The sequence below is a fragment of the Gordionus sp. m RMFG-2023 genome, chromosome 1 (assembly GCF_954871325.1).
Source record: "Gordionus sp. m RMFG-2023 chromosome 1, tfGorSpeb1-WG-v2, whole genome shotgun sequence".
NCBI classification, from domain to species: domain Eukaryota; kingdom Metazoa; phylum Nematomorpha; class Gordioida; order Chordodea; family Parachordodidae; genus Gordionus; species Gordionus sp. m RMFG-2023.
In genome coordinates, this window is record NC_088775.1 from 6,035,681 (window position 1) to 6,062,524 (window position 26,844).

Genomic DNA, 26,844 nt, shown 5'->3' on the forward strand with positions numbered 1-26,844 from the left:
GTATCTGGGTATGTAACATTGCTATAAAGATATAATATGTCTGATTTAAGATCTATTTCTATTGTATCAAGGCATCTTCTTTGATCTGCCTCGAATTCAACTCTGCAGTTTTATATTTGAACAGTAATAATTTCTCTAATTTTTTAGATCAGATTTTTAACAAAGAGTACCATTTTAATACCATCTACTGTAATCAGATTATGTAAACCACAACCCAAACATATGTGGTGTTCACAATCACCTAATTGAACACATTTTCTAACATTAGGCTCAGAATCTTTGACCATTTGTATTTTTTTAAAAAATTAAATTCCTCTTCTATTTAATCAATCTCAGTTAGAATAGTCTCACCTGTGTGTTTTTGGGTTATATAATGAGTTGCTAAAGTAAAGTAAATCATTTCAAAATTATCATTTATTAAATGTAGTTTCTTCTTCTGTATTGATCTGTCCATATATCAAATGTAATTAAGCAATTTTGGCTCTGAGTAAATTTGTTCTTGTACATGTACTTTCATTGATAGGTAAACATCATTAAGAGCAGTACAGCTTATTGATGTCCTGTCTAGCAAATCAGAATTGATAACTTGATTAAAATAAGTATTATAACAGAAAATCATTATATCTTTAATTTATATTAGACAACAAATTAGAGAAAATTTATCAAGAAGAAATTTATTTTGGTTGCAGAGCTACACAAAAACAGAGATGATTAGGACAAATGAATAAGCAATTATCCAATATTATTTAAATCAATTGTTAACATGGCTATGAAATTAACTATTGTAAATAGCCAATGCTATTACAATAGAACAAAAAAGTCATAAAGGTAAATCTATTATTATAGATAATATATAACATCATATTAAAATTTTGTCTAAACAACTTTAAAATAATCATTTTTATTACTAATTTTAAAAAACTTTTTTTATAAAAATTATTTTGAAGATCAAAAAATAAAATATTTTTTTAACAAAAGAATGACAATTTTTTCATTATATATAATATAATCTCTAGAGATTTTAAATTTCGACCAAAAAGAATCTTTTAAACATGCACTATTTTTTTTAAGAAAATATTATTGAATTTTAAGCAGTTTAATAATGAGTTCCAAAATTAATCAAAATTTTCTCAACCAAAATGAAATGTTTAATAAAATTAAATATTTATTTCTTATAATTTAATATTCTCCTTAGAAACTCATACCAGCCTTCATAACCATATTTCCAAATATATCTTTTACTCTAAATTATAAGGCATAGCTTTATGGTTTTAATTAAATTATGATAAATAACATAAATCCATATTTATTATTTTTATAGTTATTACATGGAATCATTATATTGCATAAGATACATTTTACAATATATTATTAATCAATTAAGTGTAGATATATTATATGAAGGGCTAATCAAAATAATATACTTTCCATAAAGTCAAAATAATTTTAATTCTATAATGGTAGAATTATAATATTTGGACTCTTTTCTAGTGTGAATAAAAAAATTATTTGCAGGGCAGATACTCTTAAGACATATGATTCAAATGATCTTTTAACATTAACCTTGTATAATCAAGTCATAATTTAATATAAAAAATCATTTTCATATCTATAAACCGTAAATTTTGGTTTGACACATTCGATTTGTTTTGAAGTTTCTATTTTCATGACTAGGTCTAGTTCGAGGAAATTAATTTTAATCACATGATCTGTCAGATATTATTTGTATAAAATGATAAAAATTTATTAAAACTCTCTAAAATATATCTCGTCCCTAACCCATACCTCACCAACCCTTAATAAGCCTAACCCATATCTTTCTAACCTTTAATCCTACTTGTTTAGCATTATATATAACATCCAGTTAAAAAAAAATTGAGTTGCTGTTTCCTTGAGTTTGGTTATTATCATATTTTTATATCATTAATCAGTATATAAATATAAATTTTATAATAATATATTCAAAAACCATTTATATAAAGAACCAAAATGATATATAGTTTAACCACCATAAAAGACTAATATTATCGGCAAAATATTGAAATATATTATTTTTGAACTACTAAAATGGCAAATATAGTTATTTTTAATGGGATTTATAAATAAAAATAACAATAGCCCAAAAAATATTATCTAAAATATTAATATATAATTAATTTATTAAAAATTAATCCTATTTATTTTTACAAGTGTTCCTAGTTCATCAATAATAATTTATCGATAAATAAATGTAAAATAGATGGTGTTCGTTTTTAAAAAGGTTATATTGTGCTATAAAAATTATTTATTAATAGAATAGTAACCGGTTTAAGCGATTCAAAATTATAAAATAAATATTTTTAGGATAAAATTCAACTCATAATATAGAATATCGATCGAAGTATTTTATTTCATAAAAATCTCAAATGCAACTAGATTCTAGGATAAATAAAAATGACATATATTGGAGATGGGTTTCTGCAATAAAAGTTATCGCTTCTCGGCCTCTTGGCTAAGATCAAAGTGTAGTATCTGTTCTTATCAGCTTAATATCTGGTACGTCCCCTAATGGGGACCAGTATATTAAACTCATTTTTGGAAATTTTGGGGAGGTGCTCTGGGCTTGCTCATCCCTCCCCTAAGGGTCAACCTGGTATTGCAGTACCTCCAGGAGTGGCCCAAACAATAAAAAAAATTAATTTAGAAATTTAAATAAATTATCTATTTGTTATCCATTTTTATAAAAAAAATCTTTAGTTTTATTTATATATGAAGTTTTTTAAAATTTTATTTATATTACTTCTAAACTAATTTGTTGGGACCAGGGTTGCCATGTCTCCCCCCATCAGTGGGAGTCTCCCACAATTTTTTAGTTTACCCACATACATCTCACTCCAACAATTAGAAAGCTCCCACAATTTTTTAATTTCTCCCACAATTTTTTTTTTAGCATTTTAATGTTTTTAATATATAAATAATAATTTTGAGAGACAGTATTTGATTATTTTTATATTTTTAAAATAAATTTTAAATATTTATTCGAAAAATATATCTAGTTCTTTTATTTTATTTTTCCTCTCTAAAATATATTTTTTATAAAATTCTTCAATTCTCCACTCGACATTTTCAAAATTTTTGTGTTAGAAAGAATAGAAGTTAGAACAGTATGTATAATTATTTTAAATATATTTTAAATTACTTAATATATTTTATATCGTTATCTAGAATTGCAGTGCTCCACTCGACATTTTCAAAATTTTTGAGTTAGAAGAATAGAACTTTTAGAAGTGGATATTATATCCCATATACCAAACAGATTTAAATAATAAAATGTTCTATTTTGCTAATAATTTTATCTTACTGTAAAATTAAAATAATATATTAAGCACTAAACATTGATAAAATTTTCAGAATAAATGATTTCAAATGGCTGTTCTGGCCAAATTAATAGATATTTAATATAACTTTGCAAGAATATATTCACAGGGCATACTTTTTAAATAATTTTTTACTTTATTTTAAATTTACAAAATTTCGATTTAAATCAATTTTGTATATGCCATATACTGCATAATTCTTGCAAGAAGGCAATGAATGTACTATCTGTAGATGTCGAAGTAATTGTGATGAAATGTTTTAACGAATTTAGTTCATCAACTGAAAGAGTCACTGAATTAAAAGAATTGGTGGAGTGGTCTGATTTGGAATGGTGTGAGTTGTTGCGATATGTACCTATCAGGTAGTTATCATTAATACCAGCCATCGAGAGAATTTTAAAATTTTACGAACCCTTAAAGAAATACTTCTTAAATAAAGATTTTAAAAGCTGTCCTAAAATTTTGAAAAATTTTTTCGAGGATGAAATGTCAGAAGCATATTTGGGATTAGTTTCACATGTAGGAAATCTACTTCATGTAGTTAATATTCAGTTGCAATCAGAAGATTCTTTATTGATAAAGGTTCACAAAATCATGCTACAGCTCTGTTCATCTCTACAGTTAAAAATAGATAATAAATTTTATGGCGATATTGCTAAAAATATCATATTAAAATGTTCAAATATTACTATAATTAACGTATTTTTAAATGAAGCAAATATTTTTATTAAGGCAATTTTGGAATATTTACAATCAAGATTTGATTTTAATAACTCTATTTACAAGTGTATAAATATTATGACCTTGGAACAGAAACCATCATTTGATGGTTTTTGTAATTTAATAAATATATTAAAATTACCGGTAGACATTGAAGCCTTGTTTGAAGAGATTGTAATTTTTTCCATTTTTTATGATTCGCCAGAATACTTAAAGTTAGATGGTCTAAAAGCAGAGGAGAAATGGGTGGAATTTTTTCGTAATAACGATAAATCCCCATGCTTGGAAAAATTTGCGAGTAAGTTTTTTCCTTACCTCATTCTAATGCCTCATCGGAGAGCATTTTTAGCCTGATGAGGACTGCCTGGAGAAAGGAGAGAAATCGAATTGCTTTAACAACATTAGAAGCCGAGTTAATGGTTAAACAAAATTATAAAATGTCATGCCAGGAATTTTATAAATATTTTAATAACGACGGTAAACGTTTAGTTCCATTATTTAAATCTCAAATAAAATATAATTAACTATAACTATTTGACTTTCTATATTTTATAAAATCTTATTTATACATTTGCATAAAATCAAATAAATTTATTTTTTACATTGTAAAATTAATATTTTGGCAAATCATAAAAATAAAGAAGCATTACAATCTCCTCAAACATGACATCATATTAAATCTTATTAATAATTATCCAATAATAGTAATAATATTCTTACTTTGGTATTTCTGCAGCATAATTTAGTGAACCTTTATTAAATTATATTCTTCTGATTGCAACTACATATTAACAGCATATAGTAGATTTCCTATATGTAAAATTCCTAAATATACTTCTGCCATATATTTTTGAAATTTTTTTTGAAAATATTAGGACAGCTTTTATAATCTATTTATTTTTTAAAGGTTTGTAAAATTTTAAAATTCTACGATGGCGCGTATTAGGAGGAACCTGTCAACCAACATTATGCTGACTCAATTCTGTAAATACACTCTGGTTTTTGCCAAATTCACTGAAGAAATATCAGATCAGAAAGCTGCCATGCAATTCATTGGTAATGCCAAATCTGTCATATTTACCATTATATATGGTTAGCTATGTCTTTAGATATTTCATATCCGGAGAAAATTTTTTTAATAGTTTTATTGAAATGACATTAATTTTGTTGAAATAGGGGAGGATCAAGGGAAATGTTTTGATATCTCCTTATTAGATGCATCTGTTAGAATTGCATATGTTTGCACATCTTTCAAATCGTCAAGAATTGACCTTCTGGATTTATATCCTAAAACATTGATGATAGCCTTGCTCATTTGTGTTCTACAAAGTATACTTTTTATTTATATTAGTCGTTAAATATTATGGGGAAAGATTCTAACAACATTGTGATGTTAAGTAGCTCTCTGAATGTTGTACTGCATGATAGGTATTTACCATTTCCGCAACTGTAGTTGCATCTGTATTATTTCTTATTTTTGAAGAATATTTTTGTTTTGGATGTTGATAGACTGTCCTGTACTGATTTATGCTTTGAAGATTTTTGATGCCTCAAAATATCATATTCCATTCCCCCATTGTATTAACTAAATACTGTAGAACAACTTCCCCGCACTGATTATTAATATTTTTTACATTGTAAATTTAAAATTGTTTGTTTTTTTATAAAATCTTATTTATACATTAGCATAAAATATATTTTTTTACATTGTAAAATTACAATTTTTTTATAAAATTTTATCTTGTTTACATTCTTTTGTATTTAAAAAAGATCGTTGGTTATTATTTTAAAACAAAATTAATATATTATAATAAATCAATATGTTATTTTAATAATAAAGATAGTATTTAAGAAATTTTGTGTCGTACTATAATTACCTATTTTGAAAAATAGTTGCGTATTTTATTTTGGAAAATAGTTACCTATTTTATTTTGAAAAAGAGTTGGATATTTTATTTTGAAAAATAGTTGGCTATTTTATCTTGAAAAATAGTTGGCTATTTTATCTTGAAAAATAGTTGGCTATTTTATCTTGAAAAATAGTTGGCTATTTTATTTTGAAAAATGGCCCGCAAATTTTTTTTTTTAGCAATTTTCATATTTCTCCCACAATTTTTATATTACTCCCACAAAATACCGAATTTCTCCCACAATTTGAAAATTTTGACCTGGCAACCCTGGTTGGGACATGGAATTATGTGGGATTCGGAATCCCCACGTTTTATTCGGGATCTTTTTTTTAATATTCCAAATCCCCATGAAAAAAAATAATAAAAGAATGTAATTTCTTTTTCTTCCCTATTTTGATGCTGGCACCATATAATTAAAAGGCCAAATTAAGGGATTTAAAAAGATAATTTACAAAAAAAGTAAATAGTATAAAATTAAGGCATATAATAAATGAAAAGGGATGAGGTTAAGACTTTTTTGTTTTAAAAAATATTAATATATATTTATAAAAAATCCGAATTTGAAAAAAGTATTAGATATATATTTTTGAAATTTAAAACGACTATAAAACTAATAGAGTGGAACAGAATGAGATATTTGCTATAAAAAATGATAAAGTACTTTTAATTTTAATAAGGTTTGCTTTTTAGGGCTCGACAAGACCCAGGTCTCCTCTAATGAATGAAAAGGGATAAGGTTAAGAAGACACTTTTATTTATATAAATTTATATAAAATCTTTACATGAATAAGTTGAACCGAACCTTTATAAATTTCTTCTCAAGAACCTTAACCAAAACGTACCATTATAATTTTTTACATACTGAATCATAACCAAACTGAACCGTTATAAATATCGATTCGGGGGACCAGTGTCCCCTACAACTTTGAGGGTCCGAAGCAACTGCTTCTAAAAATTTGAATTTTAAAAAACAATTAATTTAATTCTTTTATTGTTTTACTTCCACAACCAAGTGATTTCTGGTTTATGATATAGGACTCGACCTCGTGATTCCGTATACATATTAAATTAAATAATTAATGGGGGGTCTTATTACATTTTAATAAATTTTGGTCGATGTTAGGCAAATTAGGTTGATTTCTTGTCATAAAATTATTTTACCAATTTCAAAATATGCCTAAAAATATTAACCAAAATAATACAAATGCTTATTTAATAATTGAACATGGCATAATATAAGAGATGATAAATTCTTACTACCTCATATACTGCCAAGACTTCTTAATACCATGAATAATAATTTGACCATTTTATAAATGAAAAAAAATTTATCTAAACAATTAAATATTGATTAGAGGTGGGCGCGGGTCGTGAAATTACACTTGACTTATTGTGTAACGGTGGGTCACGGAGGCAGTGTGAATAAATTTTAAATTATTAGAAGTGACGGGCCTTCCCAAAATTTTTCCCGGGCGTGATCGAGCGTGAACATGAATTTCCCGCGAATCACGGAAATTTTTATATTTTTTTAAAATATAAATTTGCAATTTTATAATTAAAATACATATTTTCTAATTTAATTTATCTCTTTTTAAAAAAAGAAAAATTTTTAAAAATAAAAAATATTCCAGCATTTTATAATCAACATCCGGTGTCACGCTCCTAGTTCTATTTTCTTTTTATGTTTAGATGTTTTGTCGCGAGATTTTTTACTTAAACTATAAAATTTATTCTTAAGCACTTAAGGTAGGCTTATTTCTAGATCCTAATTTCAAAAGCCTTACATTTATTTTTTTTTACTATTAAAACCATTTTTTCGAGTATTTAAAGATTTAAAGCATAAAAGTAATACATAATAAATATAATACATATTAAATATCTCTAAAAAAATAAAATTTTATGGTGCCAGCCAGGCGGCAAAAAAATATAATTTAATTCTTGAATCCCCTTAAATATTTTTTTTTAAAAAATTTATTTTTGTTATAAATATCTGAACAATAACCGTAACCGAGTATAATTAACCATTATAAAAAACAGTTAAACCGGTTTAAACCGGTTCAGTTTTTATATTTTAGAAATGGAAATAATTTGGATATCCAGAATTATATAAACGTGCTCTTATAGTACTGTCGGCTCCCGCAACACAAGTTTCTATGGAAAGGGCTTTTTCGGGACTATTTATAAATTTCTTTTCAAAAACCGTAACCAAAACGTAACCATTATAATTTTTTACATACTGAACCGTTATAAATAACGGTTAGGGGTCCTGCTTAAATATTCAACGAAAATTGTTGCAATAATTCGGATTTTTTATAAATATATTTATAAATATTTTTTAACAAAAAAATCTTAACCTCATCCCTTTCCATTCATCATATGCCTTAATTTTATACTATTTACTTCTTTTTTTAAATTATCTTTTTAAATCCCTTATTTTGGCCTTTTAATTATATGGTGCCAGCCGCAAAAAGAGAAGAAAAGGTAATATATTTTAATTTTTTAACAAAAATGTCTTAACCTCATCCCTTTTCATTTATTATATGTCTTAATTTTATACTTTTTAAATTCTCTTTTTAAATCCTTGGCCTTTTGATTATATGGTGCCAGCCGCAAAAAAGGGAAGAAAAAGTAATTATATTCTTTTATCTTTTTTTAACAAGTAATGTTGTTTTCATTGTATTATATTTTAAAATATAATTATACCTGAGCACCGACGAAATTTATTTTTAAAAAATATAATATACACTACAGATATCACGGCATATTTTTTATTCTTTATTTAAGAGAAAACACATTACAAATCCAAAAATCGTTTTCACAATTTTCTAATTATCATGTATAAAAATAATTGTATTTTAATTTTCAGAACAAAATGATGAACTTCTTGAATTCAACGTCAATCTAGCAGTAGAAAAAATTCCTTCCACTGGGTGTGCTAGTTGACAGAAATTTGGAGAGCTTGGAAAATCAGGAACTTCATTTTTTTTTTCTATCCAGAAATTTAGAAATACATATCTCGTGAATGACGTTTTGCCAATTTTGTCAAATAAATTTAATAATTTACTGAAAATAATCATCCTCTATAAGTTAATAAATTACGAAGCTGAGCAATTTTGCTTTTTTATGTACATTGACACAATTTTCATTTTTTGAAATCTTGGATCTAAAAGGGAGGCCAACATCTAACTAATTTTTTTAAAATAAATTAATTAAATAAATGAACATCATACTTATATATTATTACTTGCAGATCACAAAAAGGAAATAGTAACATGTTTTTTTGCATATTTTCCTTAAGAAAAATTATTTTTGAACTATCATTATCATTTAGGGGAGACCGGGGTAAAACGATAGGCATTTTGCATATTTACCATAAAAATTTTAAACAAGAGTCAAACACAACAAATTATAGATCAATGTGTAGCCCCATCCCTCTTCTACAAGATAAAAAAAAGTGTAGCCCTCTATCTATAATATTTTAGGAGCTATGATTTGTTATGTAAAACTACTCATTTTCGCCATTTTACCCTGGGTACAGGGTAAAATGGATAAGCACTAGGGTAAAGTGGTTAAAATAATATTTGACACATATTTATTGTTTTATTTAACAAATATTACAAATTTAAGATTTATTTATGATTTTTATTTAAAAACTAATCGATACAATAAGGACATGTAAAATAATTATCATAATTAGCACATTTAGAATGTGCCCATTCAAGGCACATTGTACATTTTAGCCATTCATCGCCCTCGCGACTATTTTTATAGTTTTTATTACAAATAACACATAAACAATTATTTTTTGATATCTTTTTTTTCTCTGAATTAATAATTTTTTTTTATAAGGTGTAGATGTTAATATTTCTGAATTCTTTTTTTTAGATATTTTATCCGATGAAATATTGAATAATTTTGGAATAGGTATTAAAGATGAAGGATTGAATACTTTATTATAATTTTTTGAGCATGATGGTAACATATCATGATAGGGTTCATCAATATCATCTGGAACATTTTCGTTCAATAATATAGATAAATCACTATCATTATTTTGAGTCACTGTAAGATTTTGAGTCACTGTAATATTTTCATCATTATTTTCAAATTAAATATTTGAGCTAGCATTTGAATTATTACAGCAGATATAATCTTGTTCTGTAAATATATTTGGGTTTAAAGGAAATATGCCACATGCTAAGAACCCATTTAATATATTATTTGGTGTCACTGCCCTTGGTATTTCATTTTTTAACACTCCTGGAATATCATAAATCTGAAATTGTTGCCCCACATGATTTCTCATCCATGTGTCAATAGCTCCATTATAAAACTTTTTCAATGGCCCATAAACTGCTTTGTCTAATGGTTGGAGTTTATGCGAGCAATGTGGTGGAAGTGTTAGAATAACAATCCCATTGGAGCGACAATAGTTTATAACGGAAATTGAACAATGAGAGCTATGGTTATCTAAGATTAATAAGACATTTTTCTCATTGGATGCACTAGAATATTTTTTAAAGTGTTCCAAAAAAGATAAAAATTCCTCCTCTTACATGCAACCCGATGTGTTTCCCACACCCTTAGATCCAATAGGCCCATCACGAATAAAGTGATCTTTGTATCGTTTTCTTGGAAAAATAAAAAATGGTGGAATGCTATGGCCTATAGCATTGATGGCTAAACATATTGTAACTAACGTTCCTCTTTCTCCTGACGTTATAGAGCCGACTTGTTTGGCACCCTTCTGTGCTATAATTTTTGCAGGAGTTTGAACGGTGGTGAAACCACTTTCATCTGCATTCCATATATTATGTGGTTCAAAGTTATAAGAATTATATAGCTTAATTAAATTTTCAAAAAATTTATTGACATTTGTGGATTGAAGCCATATGCTCTTGCTAGACTAGTAGCTTCAGGGGTACGAATCGAAAGTTGGGAATGTCGTTTTCTAAACCCCATAAACCAGTTCTCTCCAGCCATACCATTAGTTGTCCAGCTTTCTGGGAAAGATTTGCCATATTCTTTAGCAAGCTGATATGCAAATCCTCTTATCTTGTTTATTTATAAAATAAAACTATTTCATTTTAATAATTAACAATACCAGTTCCATAGAGTTAAAATGATATATAATTAATTAAATAAATTGAATTAATTTCATAATTTTAATAATGCTCAATTGGTAACTTTAATATTAAATATCAATATTTATTTGATTATAATAAATGAATGAATGAAAAATTTAATGTGAATAATTTATATTTTAACCGTTTTACCCATAACAGCTTTACCCCTAGGTGACATATATTATATATATCGTTATTGCGTGACTTCTAATATAGCTAAAGATGTCAGATAAATTTTATTTTATAGTTAATACATTAAGGAACATGTGTGCCAAATTTTGAATCCTGAGGATATGTAAATTTTACTAAAAGCAAAATATACTAGAGATTGATTTTTATATTTTTTGGGTAAAAAACAGTTTTGTGACAAAATATATAAAACCAGGTAAGTTTTTTAAAAGATGAACATAGGTAAGAAATTAGATATAAAAATACATCTTCACACCAAATTTAAGGTCTTTATACTCAATGGTTAAAAAGTTATTCGCATTAACATTGTTACCCCGTCAATCGCTTTACCCCGGTCTCCCCTACTATGTGTTTCAATTCCACTTCTAATAAGTAATGCTAAGTTTAATATAGGGCCTTTTTATGCTGAAAGAAATTAGACAGTTTCGTTAAATTTTGAAAGAAATGCTAATAGCTCTACCAGATTAGATTCATAGTTTGATAATTTGATAAAGTGTTTTCCAATTCTTTTCAATATATTATTAATTACATTCTTATTTTATCAAGATATGCTTTCTAGCATAATTAATATACTATACCACCTGGTTAATACATTTAATTTTAAGATTTTCATATGCTTGTTATTATTGCTATTATTATCATTGGAAATGCCAATTTGGAAAAAGGGTATCAGCATGTGTAACATTGCCATCAAGATCTAATATGTCCGATATTAGATCTATTGTACCAAGGCATCTTCTTTGATCTGCCTCGAATTCAAATTCAACCTCTGCAGTTTTATATTTTAGAGAAGTAATAAATTTTTCTAATTTTTTCAGATTTTCAACAAAGAGCACCCTTTTTAATACCATGTTTTATTATCTCTTTATAAAAAAGTATCGACTCTTATAATACCAAAATTATTCGTGGATTTATTAAATGTGGATGCATTCATTTTAAAAATGTGAAAAATTAAGGAAACTTTTGAATCTTAGATTTTTGATTGATTGAATTCTAAAATGACGTCAAAATAATTTTGATTTTTAAAATAAGAGTTCATCAAAATCCTGATTGACTTATAAAAAAAAATATAACAGTGTTGTTGACCAATTAATAGAATAAAGATTGTATAAAATAAAATAAAGTGATTTTGGTAAACGGTGGGTGTAACCTAAAAAGTCGGCGGCCGATCAAATTTAATCAATAATATAATAATGAATGATAATAAAAATTTAATATATAAATGATAAATTAATTGAGGGAGATTGGAGAAAAAAATATTTTATCATGAATTAACAATTTCCTCAATAAAAAAATTTTTTTTTTCAAATTAAAATAAACAAAAAAAATATCGTTGAGCTATTGGTATAATAATTGTGGTTCCACGTCTTTATAGAGAAACCATTATAGAGAATGTATTTTATAGAGAAACATTTATAGAGAAAACAATTATAGAGAATGCATTTATAGAGAATTGTTTTATAGAGAATGTAATTTATAGAGAATGATTTTAAAGAGAATTATTTTATAGAGAATGTCCTTTATAGAGAATGACTTTAAAGAGAATGATTTTATAGAGAATGCCGTTTATAGAGAATGGTTTTATAGAGAATGCCGTTTATAGAGAATGGTTTTATAGAGAATGCAATTTATAGAGAATGATTTTAAAGAGAATTATTTTATAGAGAATGTCCTTTATAGAGAATGACTTCAAAGAGAATGATTTTATAGAGAATGTTGTTTATAGAGAATGATTTTAAAGAGAATTACTTTTATAGAGAATTATTTTGTGGAGAATTATATTGTAGAAAATTACATTGTAGAGAATTATTTTGTAGAGAATTATTTGTAGATCTTGATTTTATAGAGAAATATTATATATGGGACAATTATAGAGTTCAAAAATTTTATGCAGGATTTGAAAAAAACACCCACCCCCCCCTTTCAACAGAAAAGTTTGAATAAATAATTAGTCCTAATGATACGAAGAAATTTAAATATTAATGATAATTATACTTGCTTATAACCAGATCTATCTACCAATAATAAAAGGACACTTAACCATTCAAACAATGTTAAACAGGACCTTTTACCACAGGGTAAGGGGTTATAATTCAAGTTAGACATTGAAATTAAAAGGGGTAGTTTGTATTTGGAATTCCGTTATGTTTAACAAGTGCAAAAACCCTATAAAAAACATTTTAAACTTTTTGATTAATCTTTCTCTAAACTGATAAGGAGTTTACGGCTTGTAATAAGAATTTTCATTTTACTAAAATCAATTTAGAGAAAAAGGTGTATTATTTTAAATTTTGTCGATGTATAATTTTTAGGTAAGAGTTTGAACTATCATTTTGTATTTTGTAAATTCAGATACAACTATTTTGTGACCTATGATGATTTCGACAGAAATTGATCCAACCCAGTGGCGTAGCTACGGGGGTGGTTTTCGAGTTTGGACCCCTCCCAGAGCAAAAATTATTTTTAGATTATACGTTCAAAAGACTTAAAAGTGATTTTATATGAATTATATTTTTCTGTTTTGATGTTTGTGGAAGGATATTATATTACTATTGAAATTATTCTGGATAGTATTATTATAAAGTCATTGAGAATAATCTACTAAATTATAATATAACATATTATTGATGCATTTAAAAAATATATTTATTATATATTATCGAAGATATGATTATGATTTATAAGATAAACCCGGCCGCCCCCCAGCTTTTATATGTATGGACCCCCTCTAAGGAAAATTCCTAGCTACGCCACTGATCCAACCACCCCCTAGTGTTCCCTCCTACCATGTGAATACTAGACAGTACTCTAGTGATCTTAACTTAATTTTGGTAAGGCGATAGTTTGATGGGTATTGTTTTATTTTTTGTTGTTATTTGCATTTAATATCATTAATTGAGTGCGTTTTTTAAATTTAAAATCTGATTTTGCAAGAAATGCACCTGAATAAGTGTAACATACCCACCCTTAATGTTGCGCAATCGGTTAATTTTAGGCAATTCCAAAACGGTTAGCCAAGTTTTTAGGCCAAAAAATCGGCTAAGCATAATTAGGCTTAACATAAAAATAGGCGAAAACGAATAGTCAAAAATTAGGCATCGGCTAAGGAGCTCGGTTAATCACTCGTCATATATCGTTACATAATAAATTTATAAAATAATTTTAATAAAGGCTAGGCTTAGTGTTGCATAACGCAGACGGGCGATTAGCCTAGCTCCCAGTCCCTACATTTTGTCTAATTAATTTTAGGCGATTTTTCGGTTAAGCCAAATTAGGTTTAGCTGATTTTTAGGCTACTAACATTACTTATAAATTTCAGATTAATGTAAATTAAAATTTCTTCAGAAGTTCAATATAAAATCTTCTGAAATTTATAGGGTGGGTATTCTACACATATTGGAATGCATTTTCGGCAAAATCAGATTTAAAATTTAATAAAACGCGCTCAATAAAATGCAAAAAATAGAACAAAATACCCATCAAACTATCGCCCTTACCTTAATTTTTACAAAATTATATAGATTTTCATTATAAATTATTAAATACAAAAAATTTTGGCGAAATCGTATGAAATTCCCAGGGTAGATTCTCTTCGGAATAGATTTGGTAAAATCAGATTTATCAGGGAAATTAGAAACGCGCACTATAAATCAGAGACCTACAGGCCCTTTAAATCCGGCCCGGATACACGGACTGGGCTGTATTTTAATTTTTTTTAAATATACCCGGGCCGAGCCTAAAATTTTATTTTTTTAAATGCACGGGCCGGGTCAAAAAAGCTTTTTTTTAAAAAACCCGGGCCAGGCCATATATTTTAAAATCAAATATTTTAAATCACCATTATTATCTAGGCAAAAATATATAATATATTTTTAAAAAATCGGGGCCGGCCATGCAGATTAAAATAATGCACAAAGCAACTAAATATTGACAAAATTTTCTAAAAAAATTGGCGTAAGGCTGGCTTTGTTGCTAATAGTTTTTTTTAAAAATTGCTACTCTACTAGTTAAAGCAAAGCACTAATAGAAACTAATGCATATATACATTGTATATAAATATAAATTTAATTATATAATTTAAAAATATAATTTAAACATTTAAATTAATATTGTGAGACAATGCCCTTAGGTAATCTAACATGGGCCTTGAATAGTAATCTTCGACTATTCTATACACCCGAAATATATTTAAGGATATTTATTTGGAAAATCTACTCAATAAGAGGCTAAGGATATTTAATCTGGAAAATCTACTCAATAAGAGGCTAAGGATATTAAATCTGGAAAATCTACTCAATAAGAGGCGATAAAGAAGGGAATATTTTCATAATTTTAACATTACTACTTCTAATTGTTCAGCGTATTTTAAAAAAAATAACAACAGGAAACTTAAAAATATTATCATAATTATTCATAAGCAATTGCAAATCAGGAACGTGAATAATTTTTTTTAAGATTATTTTTTACTATTTTTTTATTCAAGGGTTCCGAGAATTTATATGACGGCGTCTGTCTTGTTTTTTTTTATGTAAAAATATAAAACATAGAAAATATGGACAAATATAATTCTTGTTGAGAAAAAAAAATCTAAAAATTAAATGGAAATAAAAAAAATTTATATTTGATTGAGATTTGCTCTATGAAAATACAAATAAATAAAAATTATAATAAAAGTTTAAACTTACAATTATTTAAGTTTTATTTTATATATAATAGGATTTAAGAAAAATTATCATTAATTTTGAAATCTAAATTTTTTTTAAAGAACTTATAAATTTTAATGGCTGAATTTATTTTAAGCAGTCAAAACAATCAATTACTAATTTTTGAATCATTTATATTTCAACGAGAAAAGCTTATTAACGATACAAGTTATTGGCGTTGTGTTAAATTCCACTTGGAGGAGTGCAATGGAAGGGCAAGGACAAAATCTGGAGTTATATTTCATAATCAAATGCATAATCATGTTCCAGACATTGCCGAAATTGAAGCAAGGAAAGAAATAAATCAAATAAAGGAAAAGGCAACTACCTCGCAAACTCTACCCAATAATATAATAGCGGATATAACAACCAATATATCTACAGCAGCTATGGGGAGAATGCCAAGTTGTTCCTTACTCAAAAGAACAATTCAAAGAAAACGACGCCTAGTAGGAAGGGCGCCTACTGTTCCTGTTAATTTAATTGACCTAATAATCCCTATTGAATATCAAATAAATAATAACGGGCAACAATTTTTATTATATGATAGCGGTCACCATGATCATCGATGCCTAATATTTTCAACAGTGAAAAATATACAGTTCCTATCAACGTGCGACAAATGGTACGCAGATGGCACCTTCAAAACATGCCCTCCACTCTTTCAACAAATCTATACCATCCATGGGATGAAATACGACACGATTATTTCTGCCGTTTATATCCTTATGGCGTCGCGTCGCCATCAAGATTATTTAAATATTTTCGAAAAAATTAAAAATTTTGAAATTCATCTTGATCCTAGGTCTATAATGACAGACTTTGAATTGGCAGCCATATCAGCTTTCAACCAATCTTTTCCGTTGGCTGATAACCGTGGATGTTTCTTCCACATGTCTCAATGCATATGGCGTGCCGTTCAAAAAAATTCAATAATTTGTATGTCATATATGACAGAGCCTAATTTTGCTTTACAAATTAAGATGTTATTATCACTGGCATATGTGCCAGTGGATGACATAATCCATGGATTCGAGGTGCTGGTTGGTTCCGAATTCTATCAAGAAAGGCGGGATATTCTCCAACCTTTGATAGAATACTTCGAGGAGACATGGATAGGCAAAATGATAGCAATGGAGAGGAGATCCCCATTGTTTAGTATTTCATTATGGAATTGCTATGATTCCACTCTGTTGCGAGCTCCAAATACCAACAATGCAGTAGAAGGTTGGCACCGGAGTTTTTCTTCCCATATAAGTTCCCATCATCCAACCATTTGGAAATTTATCAAAAGTATGAAATATATATTATATTAAAATATTTTAAAAATCTTATTTAATTTTTAGCTCTCAAAGATGAAGATAGCCTTAATTGCTATAAATTAGAGCAATATTCTTTGGGACTATTGGCCCCACTCTCAAAGAAACAATATCGGGAAAGAGCTCAACGGGTATATAGAATAGTCGAAGATTACTATTCAAGGCCCATGTTAGATTACCTAAGGGCATTGTCTCACAATATTAATTTAAATGTTTAAATTATATTTTTAAATTATATAATTAAATTTATATTTATAATGTATATATGCATTTGTTATGAATAAAAATTATATATTTTGGATTATGGAACTATTTTGAATTAATTTTATTTGATCGAAAAAATTTGAATAAAGAATTTATGCAATAAAATGTTAAGTTATTAAGATTATTACTAACTTAGTAATTATTTATTTTTGTGAATAACTTAATTTTTCTAACTTATCTTATTGCTTTCCAAGTGAAGGTGTAGGACATTGCTTTTTTGGAAATTTTTTTTAAGCTTGATGTTTTCCTTTTCTAAATGTATTTGATATTTCGCATCAAATATATATAATAATAAAATATTCTACATTGTAATTAAATAAAACTCAAAGCCTCTTATTGAGTAGATTTTCCAGATTAAATATCCTTAGCCTCTTATTGAGTAGATTTTCCAGATTAAATATCCTTAGCTTCTTATTGAGTAGATTTTCCAAATAAATATCCTTAAATATATTTTTAATAAATTATATTAGATTAAATCTGATTTAATAAGTGCCAAAAAAAAGAATTAGACGGTAAATGGTCATATTTGAGAAAATTTATTTCTAAAATAATTCATTTTCTATAAAATCATTCTCTGTCTTCAATATAAAATTATTAATCCTTCCCTATAAAATAATTCGCACTAAAACAATTCTCTGTAAAATAATTCTCTGTAAAATAATTCTCTGTAAAACAATTCTCTGCAAAAATATTCTCTATAAAATCATTCTCTATAAAAGAGATTCTCTATAAAATCATTCTCTGTAAATGAGATTCTCTATAAACGACATTCTCTATAATTGTTTTCTCTTTAAAAGTTTCTCTATAAAATAAATTCTCTATAAAATCATTCTCTATAAACGAGATTCTCTACAAAATCATTCTCTGTAAACGAGATTCTCTACAAAATCATTCTCTATAAATGAGATTCTCTATAAACGACATTCCCTATAATTGTTTTCTCTTTAAAAGTTTCTCTATAAAATAAATTCTCTATAAAATCATTCTCTATAAACGATATTCTTTATAAACGACATTCTCTACAATTGTTTTCTCTATAAAGGTTTCTCTATATTTGCATTCTCTATAAAAGATTCTCTGTAAAGACGGGATACCAATAATTGTTATTATGATGATTTTATTAAATATAATTTATTACATTGCTCAGAAACTGGAGGTTTATCAACAATATTATTTTTTCGCATTTACCTGATTTTGGCAAAATATTTTCTATATTTTTTTTTGATAGAAAGCGTTTTCTAGATTGAATTAGGATACAAATTATTTATTCTGCTTTATCTAATAATTGAGCATCATTAATTAATTAATAAATTTATTTAGAACTCTCATTAAATTATATATCGATATGTAAAATTTTTTTTGTAAAATTTAAAAAATATATATATATAAATTTATATATTCGAATTAGAGATCTGCAAAAGTAGGCCCAATTTTTTTAAAATATATATAAATTTATCAATTTTATGTTAAATTTTTAATGTAAAGTAAAAATATTTGATTTTATTTATTGAAACTAGTCGCCATATAACATATATCTTTTATTTTGAATAATTTCTATATTTAAATAATCAGGTCGGTAATTTTTTTTAAAAAAAAATTCGGGTTCGAGCAGGACCGGCAAAACGTTTTTAAAAAAATTTCGGGCCGAGTTTGAAAAATTAGGCTCAATGCAGATCACTATTCGGAATCACCATGAAATTCGCAATTTAATGATGTATTTTACTAAATTTAATATTGTTTAAAAATTTTTTTTTGTTGATTAATTAGAAATATTTTAGTAAAATTTTTTAAAAAAATATAGAAATTTATATATTTTATCCATTATACAATCATTAAATTGCAAATTTTCAGGATATTTTAAATATATATAAATTTCTAAATTTTCTTAAAACTTTTTACAAAAACATTTATAATTAATTAAGAATATATTTATTTTTATATTAAATATTATATATCGATATTAGACAGGCGCGTACGCAAGAATTTGGTCTGGGGGTGGGGGGATAAGAAATATTATTGATAATTAAAAATACTAAGCATAAATTTATTAGGACTATAACTTTTCTCATACACAATTTTAAATTAAAGTGAATTACAAATTATATATATAAACCGGCATTGAAAAACTATAAAATAATGTGAATTATAAAATATAAAGTGAATATAACCACGATTTGAATCACTTAAATGACCCAAAATTGAAATTTTAATTTTTTGAGCCTTTAAAATATATAAAGTACAAAAAATTTAAATGTTGGAAATATAAATTAATACACAAAAACTTAGGAATAATTGTATTTTGTACGTTTTGAACTAATTTTTCAATTATCTATCCTTGCTTGGCGTTAAATACCTATGAATATTCAAAAGATCCAAATCATTCAATATACTTTCATAAGTTGTATTTCATAGGTATGTTTTTCAGAGACCTGCAGGCCCGGCCCCCGACCCAGACAGTATTTTAATTTTTTTAAACATACCCGGGCCGAGCATGAAAATTTTTTTCAAAAAACATCCGGGCTGAGCCTGAAAATTTTTTTAAAAAAAATATACGGGCCGAGTTATATATTATTAAACCTAATATTTGAAATCGCCATTATTAGCTATAAAAATCAAAAATAATTATAATTTATTTTTAAAAAATCCAGGAGCCTGAAAATTTCATTTTCAAAAAAATCGGGCCGGGCCTCAAAATTTTTTAAAAAAAATATGGGCCTTGTCCTGCAAATGGTACTCTGCAGGGTTCTGTTATTCTTCTTAAAAAAGAGAATGTTCTCTCATTAGTTTACTGGGAAGAGTTGCTAATATATACATAACCATTTTAATACATTGGGAATATAATCTAAAATGTGTTTGAAATAATGCAAAGCATCCATAGCATTTTTTTGGGACTGTATCAACCATAGTTAATTTTTTAATCATAGTTATTCAGCTAATAAGGCATCATAAGATATTTTAACATCTTCATGATAAAAATCTAACAAATATATATTATTTTTTTCTATCACAATCTGAAAAAGGTTGGAAAGGCTTTTGTGGAAGTTATATCTACGTAAGTGCTGCATGATGAATTCAAAACTATTCATTTATTTGGATTATAAATGTGTCTAAGAGATGGGACATTTGTTTTATAATACTCTTCTACTGATCCAATATTAATTTGACGATGAGCTTGCTTACTGCAAGTAGAGGGGGACAAATATTAAACACAACAATAACATATAAAATTCTTCATCATCATTAGCTCTAATTTGCTTGAGTTCTAATAAAATGCTCTCCGCTATTCTCATCTGCTTCATCAAGTCATGTCATGTTTTTGAAAAGTATTACATAAAATAATTGTATAAATAAATAAACATTCTAATGAGAAAAAAAATTTGGAGTAAGTATTGAATCCAATTTTTTTGCTTATGAGGAAATATTTCTTTCAACTCATTGTGATATTTCAGTAATAGCATTAATAATCGGCTCTTCTAACTCCATAAAAGCTGTTACTGCTTGATGGCGGAGACTCGATCTTGTTGGACATGCAATTTCTTTCTCCCTGTTGGATTATTATTTGACTAGAAATTTAGATAAATAATACGATACTAAAATTTGAAAATATAGGTAAATTATGCCTAGGAAAACTTGAAATCGAAATTAATTGATAAAATAACTTAGTAGATTAATGTGCTAAATAAATGGAAAAATATAATCCGGCATCTGCATTTTTAAATTTTTTAATTATAAATATTTAAAAAACTGGAAGTTTTTATTAATATAGAATATTTTTTTACATTTTCTATATTTTTTTTTTACATTATCTAAATTTTTTGCCAAATATTTTTATGAACAAAATTATTTTTTAAATATTCTTATAATTCTTAAATTATTTTTTACATTTTCGTGATTTTGACCAAATATAATTTTTTTTAAAAAAATAAAAAATATCAAAAAATTTTCATATATTTTTTGATTTTAATTTCGAATTCCATTTTAAAAATAAATTTTTTTTAAAAAAGGAGATTTTCCTACATTACTATTATTAATTAATAGAGTTGTTAAAAGATACTTTTAAAATGGATCTAGATACAGATACATAGTCTCAAAAATTATCTAGATACAGATACAGCGTCTAAAAAGTTATCAATACATTTTTTATTATGCTATTATAGGTTTGCATAAAGCTAAATTAATATTATATTCTGAAAATTCATGAAATGAGCTAAAAAATTTATTGACGCGATATAACATATATCAGAATATAACTAAAATAATGATTTTAATATAATATATGAAAATATATGATTAAATAATTATAAATAATTATTAGATTTCAGCAGAGTTGTTAAAAGATCTAGATACAAGTATCTAGATATATAAAAATGTGGTATCTGTATATGTATCTAGACAGATTTTTGATTAAAATATCGGTATCTAGATATTTTTTAGACGATGTGTCTGTATCTAGATCCATTTAAAAAGTATCTTTTAACAACTCTGGATTTCAGTAATAAAATATTTTCAAAATTTTGATCATTTAGGCATCCTCGTTTATCTGTAAAGACATTTTTAGCAACACTAAATAGTCTTTCCACAGGGGCGCTTGAAGGAATTGTAGTGTTATATCTAATAAATAACAATTTTATATCAGGGTATTCTTTAAAAATGCTAAAATCTCTACATTCATTTTTGAAAAAATTATTTAAAATTTGTTGATTATCAAAATTTAAATCATTATTAGAAATTATATCTGCTGTAGGATACTGAAAAAAATCTGAAATTAAATTATTTGTTTTTTTTGGCAGGTTATTTGCTTGCAGTCAGTTGATGACTTTGATAATTCACCAGCTTATCTATGTATCAATTGTTTTTTTTATTTTTCTTCCATTTGCAACCATATCCAATCAAGTTTAAAAAAAGGGTGGAGCATGGTTGCTATAATATTATCATCTTCAAATAAGGTCACAATAAACCTAGAATTATAAATATTTTTAATTTTTTATATTAATTTACCTATCCTCAATCCCTTTAAGTAAGGCATCTAAGAGTGGTAAACAGATGAAATAAAATAAATTTTACAGTCAAATATTTTATTTATAATAAAAAAAGGGGTATATAAAATGTATCTTAAAAAGTATCTAAAACAGATACAGATACCTCTAAAAAAATATCTAGATACAGATACCTTTCTAAAAAATCTATCTAGATACAGATACTACATTTTTATATCTAGATACAGTATCTAGATACTTGTATCTAGATACTTTAACAACTCTGTTAATTAATATTTATTTTATTAATAATGACATAATTGTTTCTAATTATATACAATACCATAACTTAAGCTTTAATTTTGGATCGGGCACAAATAAAAGGATCTTAACTTCGGTCCGGCTAAAAAAAACCCCAATTAAAAAATCGACCCAGATTTTGGGTATGAGTAATTTTTTATGCTTGCAACCGGTATCGAATTTGTAATAACGATCAAAATTTTGAGTCGGACAAAAAAAATTGACCCATGTTTTGAGCGGATGTCGTTTTTCAAGTCGAGATCGCAAAAATGACCCAAATTTTGTATCGACGTCTAAAAACCGGTTTTATGTAGAAGGACCTGAATTTTGGATCGGAGTTGCTACTCGCGACCTTACACAAATTATGAAAGTGCTGGGGCATATTATTTCCCCCTTAACAAATTTGCCATCTTTTTTAAATCGTTATCATAAGTTAGTAAAAATTATTTCTTTACACTCCCCTAGCCTCCTCCACTTATCCCTAGAAAATAAGATTTAAAAAATATATTAATATTTATGGTGAAAACAAAAATATCTCCCCCATTAAATGAATCCTGATCTATATTAACATAATATTATCCTTATTTAGCAAAATATAAAATAGTCAATTTAAAAAATTTTTAAGAAAATTTAAAAGGGCATACTTGAAAAGAGAGGATATTTTTTCCCTGAATGGAGAATTTATTATCTTCTAACTTATAAATAATTGTGCGAGGAATAGTTGATTTCCAAAACTTTGATTATTACAAAATATTAAAAAAAATTTAAAGACAAGAATTGAAGTCAGTTTATTCCAAATTAAATATATTTTGAAATGGCACGTTCATTATTTTTAGGCAATATTCTTTACTAATATTGATAACATATGGAGAATTCCTTCTATCGGGTTTTTTTCCAACCCTTTTTCGGCTTCATTCCTTTGATTTAATGCAATCTAGATAAATTGATAAATTATCCACTATATTTTTTTATCGTCAATCCATTGTTATGTTTTTTTCAATTCGGAATTATCCTTTTTGTCCCTCCTTCTTTGATTGACAATGTAATCGGCCAAGGGGTCATCGCAATATTCGGGAATCCTTGTGAATCGGTATAACGAGGTAATGCATAAATTGAGGTCTTGCGCCATTATTTTTATACTGGCCTTCATGTATAGGTTTACTGAGCCATTTTTTGGCTATTGCGAATTTTTCCTGACTCCAATTTGCCATATATCTTTTGTGGTTTGAGGATAATAGGTAACAGAATTTATTGTAGAACATCTTTTTTTTTGATTGGGCAAAGAATTATTTATTATGTCATGTCAATAAAAGCTGAGCGTGAAATATTTTGAGAATAAGATGGTTCTTCCTATGAGTAAACAATCTAAAAAATCATATATAATAAACAAAATAATATTTAATTTTTTGCAAACCTGAACATGTAGAAAGATCTAAGAGACATGGGTGATAGTGAAATCATTCATTATAAATAAATCAAGTAAGTTTTTTAAAAAAAAAATTTAAGAAAAAAAAGTAGAAGGACTGTTTTAAATTTTTTTTAAAATAAATAAATATGTTTTAAAAATTATTTTCTGAATAGGTTTTAATATTATCAAACAACATGTTTCATAAAATCATCATAATACTTTTAAAATAAGTTTTCATATCAATGTAAAAGACAATAATAAAATTAAAGAAATTTACATCAAAATTAAAAAACACATTAAAAAAAACATGATATACATAATTATTTTTTTATGTAAAATTTAATTAATTACTATTATTTTGTTTGTACTTTATATCCGGCGATTAAGTAAATTCTGTTTTGATAAATGCGAGAAAAAAATAATTTAAAAAAAATGGAGTCAGAAACTACGGTCCTAAGCATAATAAATACTGATCAATAAATAGTACTATTTTTTTTATTAAAAAAAAATCACTAGCTTGAGCAAGCTCTTGTAAGAATAAGATTAAAACTAAAACCTCACTAATTTCCGGTTATATCCTTTTAAATGTATCCAAAGACAATGACTTACTTATCATCCTATCAACTCTTTTTATTAGTCCCATGTAGAGCTAAAAAAACATGGCGGTATCTATTAGTGCTTGCCGTAGAAAGTCAGCAATACATGAGAGTTAATATATTTCTACGATTTTCATATTTGAGCATCTCCCACCCCTGATTCTTAGATCATAATTATCGAATAAAAACTAGAATAGGTTTTTTTTAGCCGGACTGATTATGCACAATATTCCTTTAAAAAAATATCAGTTAAGAAATGGCATACAGAAAAAAAGGATAATGTTTTATAAATTTTATACCATTAAAATTTAAACCTCGACATTAATGAGTGATTTTAAAATATACAAATGCAATTTATTTTTTTTGATAGTCAATTTTTTTTTCTTCTTTTTCCCAATTAGATGATTCGTTGGTGCTTGTTAAAAATATCAACTTTTTTTTGAAAACATCTCTATCCGTCCCCATAATGTCCTTTATCAGCATGACCTTAGTTTAGATCTTAACGAAGGAAAAATAAAATTACATTTAAATATAAAATTGCATTCTTCAAATTATTGTTAAACGCGCCAAAGAAGTAAATATTTTTTAAAAACTTTAATATAGGTATACAAATAATCCTCTAGATAAGAGATTTCGCTCTGTAACCCGAAAGGTTAAATTTTCGTAAATAAATTTTTAGCGTTTTTAATCATCGTGGCAATGGCAGGTTTAGGAATTAAATTTGGACGAATTCAGGGGTTGTTTTTGTTTTTAATGAAAATATTAAAAAAAATTAAATGTTTCATTTATCATTATTATAATTAACGATTTAAATATTTTTATTTCATAAAAGAATATATTAAAGTGTGTTGGGCAGTAAATTGGGCTAGCATTGAGTAAAATATTAGAGGTGACATTGATAATATAGATTTAGCATTTATTTTAAAAAAATGTACATAGGGGAGACCAGTGCTATACGGCATGTGCGGTAAAAAGGCAAAAGGTTATAAAATTTTGGGCTAATTATTTCAAATACCAGCTAATAGCCCGTCATGAACGACTGGGAATCAAAATTTTCTCCTTATGGATAAATAATAAATTTTACCTTCATTTGACGATAGATGAATCAGAATAGTCAAATGAGAGAAATAGATTATCCATATTCATTTTTCCAAGATTTCTATTTTTTAAAGATTATGGAAAATATGGAATAAATAAATATGATTTGTGAGTTATTATATTTATCAATTCTTTAAACAAATTTTCCACATCCAGACAAAATCTACATTCATCTCAAAAACTCATTTAAAAGCTTTTAAAACCTTCCTAAATACTCTCTTAAAAAAGACCTGCCATCATAGATTCGAATCAATTATGGAGGCAAGCTTAAGTATCTTACAAACACTGTGGTGGTATTTACTCCATTGCAGCTATTTAGAAGATTATTAGCAAATTAAGTATACAATTAGGATTTGGTGTTAAGGGAGAAGGCAAATAGCTTTACATGCTATTTGTATTATATCAATAATCCTCCTAACATGGTTATTATTTAAGTATAATTTAAAAATGCTTTCAGTAGCAAATTTCGCACCATTTCATAAATTGATTTTATCCCAAATTTCCTGAAGAGACATGCTATAACATTAAATCTCACATGTCATAGATTTTGACGAAAGGATACAACAGAGGTCACACGTCCTCATTTATTTTACCTTGGTATTCATGATCTCATCCATTATCTTAAATCTAAACTTGATTTGGATATAAATATTTGGTATCTTGATGATGATGGAACATACTGTGGTGCTTTTACTAAAATAATTGGTTTTCAATTTCTTGAACCAATTTTAAAAGACTCATTTTTAATAAGATTGCAAAATCTTCAATGATAACAATATACAAAACCTCTCATCTAACAAGATTAAATTTTTTATCGAGTACATATAATAAAAATTAAAAAAATAAGGAAATTAATATCATTTAAAAAAATTATTCAAA

At 26.3% G+C, this 26,844-nt stretch overlaps 3 protein-coding genes and 1 non-coding gene across 4 annotated transcripts; 3 read left to right on the forward strand and 1 right to left on the reverse strand.

Annotated features, from left to right (window-relative positions):
* Nucleotides 1-2,471: 2,471 nt before the first annotated feature.
* Nucleotides 2,472-2,666, forward strand: LOC135923068 (U2 spliceosomal RNA). Its single transcript, XR_010571126.1, has one exon. It is a non-coding gene; the product is annotated as a U2 spliceosomal RNA (small nuclear RNA).
* A 6,973-nt stretch (nucleotides 2,667-9,639) lies between these two features.
* On the reverse strand, nucleotides 9,640-11,290 carry LOC135930944 (uncharacterized). Its single transcript, XM_065467748.1, has 6 exons — nucleotides 11,255-11,290; nucleotides 10,883-11,041; nucleotides 10,543-10,829; nucleotides 10,127-10,491; nucleotides 9,967-10,066; nucleotides 9,640-9,745 (listed from the first exon to the last, which is right to left on the reverse strand). Exons 1-6 carry the CDS (start codon nucleotides 11,288-11,290, stop codon nucleotides 9,640-9,642), a joined length of 1,053 nt encoding a protein of 350 aa, XP_065323820.1.
* A 4,791-nt stretch (nucleotides 11,291-16,081) lies between these two features.
* LOC135930952 (uncharacterized) lies at nucleotides 16,082-16,968 on the forward strand. The gene is made up of 2 exons (XM_065467757.1): nucleotides 16,082-16,899; nucleotides 16,962-16,968. The coding sequence occupies exons 1-2, from the start codon at nucleotides 16,082-16,084 to the stop codon at nucleotides 16,966-16,968; spliced, it is 825 nt and encodes a 274-aa protein (XP_065323829.1).
* On the forward strand, nucleotides 16,963-17,557 carry LOC135922613 (uncharacterized). The gene is made up of 2 exons (XM_065457019.1): nucleotides 16,963-17,297; nucleotides 17,351-17,557. Exons 1-2 carry the CDS (start codon nucleotides 16,988-16,990, stop codon nucleotides 17,539-17,541), a joined length of 501 nt encoding a protein of 166 aa, XP_065313091.1. The 5' UTR covers nucleotides 16,963-16,987; the 3' UTR covers nucleotides 17,542-17,557.
* The last annotated feature ends 9,287 nt before the right edge of the window (nucleotides 17,558-26,844 follow it).

Coding starts and splice junctions, on each gene's coding strand:
- LOC135930944 (XM_065467748.1), bottom strand. CDS start 11,290: ATGTCACCTAGGGGTAAAGCTGTTATGGGTAAAACG. Junction 10,067..10,126: donor AGAACAAGATTATATCTGCT/GTAATAATTCAA, acceptor AAAATATTACAG/TGACTCAAAATCTTACAGTG. Junction 9,746..9,966: donor GATGAACCCTATCATGATAT/GTTACCATCATG, acceptor CTATAAAAATAG/TCGCGAGGGCGATGAATGGC.
- LOC135930952 (XM_065467757.1), top strand. CDS start 16,082: ATGGCTGAATTTATTTTAAGCAGTCAAAACAATCAATTACTAATTTTT.
- LOC135922613 (XM_065457019.1), top strand. CDS start 16,988: ATGTTATTATCACTGGCATATGTGCCAGTGGATGACATAATCCATGGA. Junction 17,298..17,350: donor CATTTGGAAATTTATCAAAA/GTATGAAATATA, acceptor TTTAATTTTTAG/CTCTCAAAGATGAAGATAGC.